The 8,729-nt window shown below is 39.8% G+C and overlaps 1 protein-coding gene across 1 annotated transcript; it reads left to right on the plus strand.

The window, feature by feature from the left end:
- Positions 1 to 913: 913 nt before the first annotated feature.
- Positions 914 to 1,931, plus strand: LOC148169504 (uncharacterized). The gene is made up of 2 exons (XM_088044200.1): positions 914 to 1,077; positions 1,124 to 1,931. Exons 1-2 carry the CDS (start codon positions 914 to 916, stop codon positions 1,929 to 1,931), a joined length of 972 nt encoding a protein of 323 aa, XP_087900326.1.
- Positions 1,932 to 8,729: the final 6,798 nt, after the last annotated feature.

Consider the following 8,729-nt stretch of genomic DNA (forward strand, 5'->3'; position numbering starts at 1 on the left):
ATTATATACAGCAATTTCAGATTTGCGGCATAAGAAAAATTGCACCTTTCCCCTCGACGTCCTATCTTTGTTTAGCGCATTTTACAAACCTCCCGCCATCTTTGTCGTCACTATCAGGACAATCTTTAATTTCGTAGCTTGTTAACTCGAACTTACAACAATAACGGGGCTTATTGGAGGGATTTTTCTTGGTTTTTCGGACGAGCAAAAATTTAATTTAAAAGCGTAACGCTGAAACGAACGTTGCGTTAGATAAAGAGTTGTTTTTTGTTTACACCAACCTGAGGTTACAATAGTTTAATTGGAATTTATACAATATTAGCTCCAGGATTTCCGCTCCTTATTCTCTCTCGCCCGCGGCTATTTTTCCCAGACCTTAACGAGATTAAGGCTCGCCGTTACTAGTTTATAATAGCGGTATTAAGGAGTTAGTTGATGTAAGCTCGAGTTTGATAATGTATGCGAGCCGAGACGGGCGCAGACTTACAACTTCCAGTTTCGCCGAACAAGTCCTTGCGAATGTAACGAATTTAATAAGCGGATCGGTCGCCGTCGTCGACATTAAATTGCCGTCGACGGTGACGGTTCGTGAATACGTGAACGAGTGGCTAGAGGATGATGTAAAGGTTGGCTCTAAACGGAGCGTCACAAAGAAAGAAACAAACGAGAAAAAATTTCGAGAGGTTAAAAGGAAGTGGCGACATCTTAAGAGTAAGAAAAAAAGCAATCATTCTGAGCTTTGGGAGTTTATACTGCAATCTACGCTAAATTAAACAAAAATAAATCTTTGAAAAATGGTGGATGCGCCGGGGAAAACACTAAAATGTGGACCATAGTGGCCTTGACTACTTTGACGTACAAAAAAACAAAAACTGACATTTTTTTCGACCTATCAACATTATCTAAATTTTCAATGGCTGAACTAGAAAATGTAGAAATTCCTGAAAGGGTAGAAGCTCCTGAAACTGGAGAAACTCCTGAAACGGTAGAAACTCCTGAAGGACCAGAAACTCCGGCACAAAGTGGGCCCGAAGCAGGAAAAGAACAAGTTCCTCCATCTGAGACGACTCCAATATGGTAATGCTACTGCTTTCAATGAGACTTAAAAATAGAGAATTTTTAGTCATCAAGACGCTCTAAGTATGGAATTTCTCTATTACGGATCTGTGCTTAAAGTTGTAGCTCCTACTCTAACCAACGAACCGGACAAAGCCTTAGTCACTCCATGGATAAAAAAGTTATTTAGACCCGAGTATCAAACTTCGAAATTAAGAGAGAAGAGGAACAGGTATTTAGTATCATTGACCGTGAATTTGCTTAACGACGAGATTACGGGTATTTTCCGAGAAAACCCTCCCGGGGAGACCCTCGTAGATTTAAAGACTGTACTTCCTGAGCCATCCACGGCGGCCCAATGGGAGGGAGACAGGATGTGGCAGGAGACACTTTTATCCTTACCGGACGACTTCCAGACGATGACTTGCACTGTCCACACAACTCCAGAGGAGTGCCAAAATGACCACAAAATTGACAAAGTTTTGGATCAAGAATTTCAGTATTTGTTGCATTTGACTCGACCGTACGCGGCGCTACTTCCCGCAGAGGACAAGACTAGAACGGCGGCGTGGTTACAGACTTTGTGCACCATCCACGGGGAACATTGTTCTAGTATGAAAGCGATAAGAAACGACTACATTATGGCTCTTCTAGGTTATCTGCATGATTTGCGGATTGTGGGGCCTTTTACCGATTATCCGCCGCTTATTTTAGACCGCTTGGATGTGGCGGCGAAAAAGGCCGCCAGGATTAATCCGGTGATCGACCCGACGAGTCCGGCAGCAAACGAATTTTTAGTCGATCAGCCCATTCCGGAAGATGGGGCTTTTTGCTATGTTGCATTGACAGGGGACTTAATCGCAAGCAGTTTATAAATAATCAATTTAAAAAAATACATCTTAATTAATAAAGAAAATTGGGGATCGTTTGGTGCTTTTTTAGAGGGTTCAATGAAGCTTGAGAGGATTAGAGCGTAAATGAAATCCCCAATCAAATATGTAAAAGTTGCGACAAGTTCTCGCCGGTCTGAAACTCCCTCCTGCTAAAGTAGGTTTAAAGTTAAAGGCTGCCAGTTTGTGAAATAATCTTATGTAAATCTGGCGGGCTTAAGGCGAGAGAGACTCTCAACGTGGAACGAGTGCAAAAGAGCAAGAACGAGACAAAGTTAAGATGAAGAATAGAGGCATTTAGCGAATAAACTTGGATCCCACCTGGTTGTTCCCAGATTATTTAAACGTTTCTTAATACAGGCCATTATTTAAGATCGCAGTATGGTAATTAGAAGCTCCACTCTGTTTATATGAAGTGGAGCGGCGCGCCGCACGATAACTCAACCCCCGTCTTAAAATATGTCCGCCACCTCCACGGCTGCTTTTCTTGTGCGAATTCCGGAGCCGAAGCTTTTATGATCCGGAGAAAATCCGGCAGTTATCAACTTTTCCGGCCGTAAAGTAGGTTCGAAACAAGTCGGAACGGTGTGCATCAATGGCACGTTAAGACCGCACAGATACTGAATACAAATACATATTTTAAAAGGAATGAGCGTGTTTTCGAGAATAAATTCTATGGATGGGCCATTGAACACAACTTGTATTTAAATGCGACTATCGTAACATACACGGCCGACTTGATCGCGACAATCGAAACGAACAAGACGAAGAAGATAATCCGACGAAAGAGCTGGGAGAATAGAACGAACAAAAAAAGGTGACAAAGACTGCAAGTCCACATTTTATTGCTTAAAAGTAAGTAAAATAAGATACAAAAACTTTAATACCAAATACCAGACCATATTAACGCTTGAAATTCTCAAAATCTGTCAACTTCATTTAAAATCCCATTTCAAACCATTCTCTTATTTTAAACTGTAAATGAAATCCTTAAAAAGGCGATTTCTAATCCTTTGTCCGCCGAGGCTGTTCATTGTTGATTGACGTGTTCGATTCTCCTAGAATGATGTCTACCCGATCTACCACTTACCGGCTGTAAATAGTTAATCATTTGTAGTTTTGTGCGACGCGACGTCCCAATTTTAATGAAAGCGTCTAGCGTCTGTCGAAATTGTACATTTTTCATCTTCTGCGGTATATTTCATTGTTATTTTTGTTTGAACGTTTATAATGTTTAAGGTGTGAGTAATAGGGACTTCGAAAGCAGATTTCCATTAGCGACGGACAACAAACTGTTGGTTATTTTAGATGGAAAAATGGAAGAACAATGTTCCCATGTCCCTCGTGACACGCCGGTCAGTGTTGCCAACTGTCTGACTTATCGAATATTGAAGTGACCGACAGGATTTCGAGTCTTATAAATTGCACATCAAAGATTTTTAAATTTCGATTGGTGGGAAAGTGTTGACAGGTGGGAAAAAATAAAACAGTTTCGATCGTACAGAATTGTAAATTTATGACACTTGAATCTCGTATTCATTTTGTGCATTTATTTCAAGTATAATAAATTAATTAATTTTTAAACGGATGCAATTAATAGATAAAACTTTTTTGGAGTGAAATAATTTTTTTGTTGAGCGCCGCACATGCAAAAATACATCATACGGGCCGTGTACCGAAAGCTTTTTTAATTAAATTATATACATAATAGGCGACGACTTTAATTAAGGGATTTAAAACAGTTTTCAAATATAAAATGGGTAAAATGCAAAACGGTTGAACATTTATTGCTCCAAGTGTACAAAAAACGTGCATGAAACGGACACATTTATAATACTACCGCCCCCTGTTAGATTAAGTAAAATGCATTTCATGTCCAATTTTTTTCGCTCGGATAAATTTATGTGTACTTCCACATCGTCGTCCATTTATTTATTCGCGCGTCGAACTCGTCAATTAATTTTTTGGACCGTTCAGAAATCAATCCCTCCAAAAACAAAACGAAAAAAATTACAAACACACACAACCCTTAAATTCGACGTCTGATAGATGCATCGCGCCGATAAGGCTAAAACTCATTTCGAGCCGTGATTGCGAAACCGCAACCCCTATTTAAGGGCGCAAACAAAAACAGGCGTACTGTCATCTTTCGGTTACATACGAAATTAAATAAAATGAAAAACGTCTTTAGCCTGACATGTACGGCGGCGGTGGATGCGGTAAGGGCGAGAATTACACGATCAACTGGAGGGTGGTCGACTTTACTGCTATTGCCCTTTCATGGAAATAACTGTCATCTATTTTGCAGATAAGATCGTAATTGAATCGGCTTGACGGCAGATTTGCACACGGACCACTGCATGGAATGGGTACACTATTATTTTGGATACAGTCTCGCAGAAATATTGCGCCCCGACGACGGCACAGGGTCGGACTCCAGTTTTTTCACGAAAAAAAGTACGCAATTACATGATTCCATCATTTCAATTTTGTACCACAGAAAGTCAATAGGTAAAAACAATTAATTAAAACAGGTAAAACAAATCTGGTTTAACGTTATCGCTAGTATTATCTTTATTATTGAATGAAAATTGGTCTCGTTGGTTATCTATAATGACAAGCCCGACAATTGATTAATTAATTGTAATTATCGTTTTATTAGTTACCCTTTGTGTGAGTGATTGGCTTTACCAAAAATTTGTAAAATACGTTTCACATTCCGCCAGATCGAATTACGTCGGCAGTCACGACATTAGTCTCTCGATAAGATCGGGGAGTTATTGAAATAAATTGGACATTTTTTTCGTTCCTCCCATCGCATAAATACGTTTTTATTTATTTCCAAACATCGCATTTTGTTTACGGCTCGCATGAGTTATCGCCGATGACAAAAGCGTTTCTCGCAAAAATCCGAAAGTGGTGAAATTGAAACAGTAAAGCAGCTTAGCGCGGGCTAACGATCAGATAGCGGCGTGAAATCAGCGCATAACAACGCGGTTTACCCCATTATAACACAGGGTGCTGGTGCTCACTTACCCCTCCGCGCACGCTTTCCATGACTTGCTCTAAATGCATTCGAGATAAATCGCCGCGATAAAATATGGACTTTAGTTTCGTATTAATGTACGGAATGATGCATGGACGCGTGCGTGATGTATGGCTTTATAACGAGAGGGTCGTTTGCATTTTTATTCATTACGTGGTTGAGTCGCCGAAGACGGACTCTACGAGCTCGAAACTTTATCCGTAATTAAGTGGATCATTAATAAAGATTAGCAATGCAGCCGTGTTTTGATCAAATAGCCTTAGTTAGTGGCGACGTCGACGCGACGTCGGCCGTAATTAGCCGCATTCGGGGTCCGGACTTGCACCATTAATGGTGGCCCGGAGCCGACCGGAGTTTGGGAGACGCGACTGGCTATCTGCATCACGCAGACCTCTAATGGAATAGCAATGAAATTAGGAAAATAATGTCCTTAGTTTAATTGCTAACCGGAATAGTCCACAGCCCGGTCAACCGGGAAATTAGTTTTGATTAAGGGATGCGTTTGCGACGAAACACCCCTTGCGATAACGGGTGCAACGGACACGACACAGAGCCGGACTAGCCTTCACAAGCTGAAATTTATCTACGTGCAAGATTGTCATTTCTGAATAATTGCAGTTCTTGCGTTCCTTTTAAAGAGCCAAAAATGGTGGATGCGCTCGATAAAAATAATAAATTTAAAAACATCCCAACAAAAAATTTATGATCCCCGTTCCTAATATACCAGAAAACATTTTTTTAATGTGCTCAAGACTATTATTATCTCCAATTTTTCCATCACTCAAAAATTGTAAGATAACTATACTTTTCCTTTTCCCTTTCATTATAATATTGATTTTTTTAGCACGGTCATTTATCGTTTGTTCTGTGTAATCGTCGTGCGGAAATCAATCGAGGCCGCCGTGTATGATGATGGGGGCGCTAAAAAGGTAATGAAGGTGGGTAATGGAGAAGATAAATAATAACGGCGTGCAGCTTAATGAACGGGTTGTATCGGGAGGACGTGCATGTGTGCTATCCAATGTTCAATATTTCACGGGCTAAATACCGTCGTTATGAGATAATGGCCATTAAAACACGGCACACACAGCGCATATTACGTATTTGTTATTTTGTCATTTTCCTTTATTTTATCTGCCCACTGCTAAATACAAACGACTGACTAAGCGTTTCCGTACGAATATGCAAAACCGCGAATTTTTTCCAGTATGCATTGACACGATCCGATTTCAACAATTTAATTAATTTTAGCGAACAAAATTTCTTAACACAAATTGAAGTTTAATTAAAGAACGATCGCATGTTAGCGGTTGTTGTTATTTGCTACGTTCACTACACGGCTTGTAATAGTGGCGAAGGGGCAGATAATAGCCGCTGGAACGTCGTTACCGCCCTACACAGTAATTGGGTAAATGGGAATTGTCTACCCCGAAATTAGCAGATTCTTGTTCCAAGTGTACGACCGCAGAGTACCACGCATCGGAAACTCGTTAGCGCTAACGACCACACACACGCACTTATATTTTTTTTAATTTTTTCATTTTCGATCTCCGGAAAAATGCACGACAGGAATTAGCTTTTTCGTAGGAGAGGCGTGTGCTTCCTGCACAAAAGGGGCAAAGCTATGAGCTTTGTTTGTACGTTACCTGGTTGCGTTCCTTCCGGCTGTACGTAATATAAATAATCTTACTTCAACTCTTTTGTTGCGCTTTGTTACATTCGAAATATGAGGCCATATTTTATTCACAGGCTCTAATTATTCTCCTTCTTGCTTCTATGTGTTATTCTACACGTGTAGTTCGTTGTACGAGTTAATTATTGCCGACTAAATTAATTGTGTGCATTGTTTGCTCCATTTCACGTGCAACGCCATCTGCGAAAACGAAATAACTCAACAAAGTTCCAAAAAAGTAAAAGGGAATATTTTAAAACACCCCAAAAGATGTGCCTAAGTAAAAAACCAAAAATGGGACCTCCATAAGACCTTAGAAATCCGATTGCAATACGCTATGTTGGTTCTGGAGATTCCTGTGATATTTACGGCCATTGAACTTAAATTAATCGATTTATCGCGACAGATAGTTTCCGTTATTTTTCGAAATTTCCTCTTAATACCCTCGCTGCAATCAAGAGCTCGTTATAAAACTCAACCGACGCAGCAGGGTTGTTTCTCCAAGACAATTTTCCGGAATGAATCAACTCGGAGTCCGCATTCGAATGCAATTAGAATGTAAATAGGAAACATTTTTAGCTTGTTCGTGCGATAATTAGTAAACAATCGAAGAGAATTTAAATCGTCCTCGAACGAATCCTTTGAAAACTTCATTCTGCAAGGAGCTTTTGTGTTTAATTCGTTAATTGATCGGGGAAATTCTCCCGATCTGCATCAGCCGATACAAGTTTTTCCTCTTCGCAAGAAATTTTCCACTTTGTTAGATCCATTCGAGTATTACTTAATAAAAGCGCGGGACTTTGTTTATCAAATTCATTAATTAGTTGTTCATTACGAGCCAACTTATGTAAGTGCTTCAAGTTGCGAAACTTTGAAAATTTTCTTCTTTTTAGCTTATTGTTGGGGGTGGGAGGCGGGCGCGTTGGTGAGACCGCAATCCAGGACCGACGATGTCATGATTATGTGGTTTGGAACCGACATAACCATCCGTGTACGCGCGCTTTAGCTGTCATTGAAAATACCTTACGCTAATTAACTAATTAATGAGATTATTGGCTTCTGCATCACGGGGTAAGCTCCCTGCTAGCAACGTTTCCAAATCCAAAACTATGGCGTAATTAATCGACTGTTCATTATCGATTTGATATTGTCGGATGCAACTGGATGAGATTCCGATGATGGAATTTTTCAAGTTAAACCAAATTTAAATCAACAGCGAAAATTGCGACCAAATTAATCGAAATCTGCACGAGACTAAAAAACTGAAAATTTCACTGCATGGCAATATCTAAAATGTAGGTTTTAGGGGTGCCAAATGGTTCAGGCGTGGCTACCAACCTAACACCTCCATAAAACAAGCTTCCGTTTATATAAAAGTTTAGAAACGTCACTAAGTAGAGCCTACTTTATGTTATGTTTGGACAACACGTGCTTTCTGACGTTTATACCAAAAATATGGGGTAATATTTTACATTTTATACCCGTTTTTTCCTTCTCCACACGACAAAAGATTGGTAAAATTGCCACTTGCGACGTCTCCAGCCTCCGGACAAACAGTCGTTCTGGTGATTAACTTCGATGTGTAATCGAAAGAGAAAGAATAATAAGGGGGTGAACAATTTTAATTATAAGTAAGAATCGCAGAGGCGGTGAAAAAGTAACAACATCGCCGCCACCGGAAAGCAATTTAATTTTAAAATTAAAAGGCATTTGGTGAAATTAATATCAACGGAACAAAGAAACAAGAGTATAAATTACTCGAAAACAACAATGATTAAATAATTAATGAAATTCTTCGAGTTTGTGTAAATTTTTAATTTACAGCACCTCGCGGACCAGTCTGAAGGAGAGTTTTCTTAGTTGTTCGCTAAGTAATAATCGCCGCAAACGAAGCACAAAAGTACTATAAAACGCGGATTCGTGATTGTGTATTTTACAATTGGGGGTTGGTATGCTCGGAATGAGTGGCGGAATTGGCTTTTCTAATTTAGACCGTCCAATAAAGGGTTATGCGAGCAACGCGATATTGTCCCCGACCCCTTTCGCCTGCTTATTACTTGTTTTA

Source organism: Gnatocerus cornutus, chromosome 8, assembly GCF_029298725.1.
Source record: "Gnatocerus cornutus isolate USDA-ARS CGAHR chromosome 8, icGnaCorn1.1, whole genome shotgun sequence".
Lineage (NCBI taxonomy): Eukaryota > Metazoa > Arthropoda > Insecta > Coleoptera > Tenebrionidae > Gnatocerus > Gnatocerus cornutus.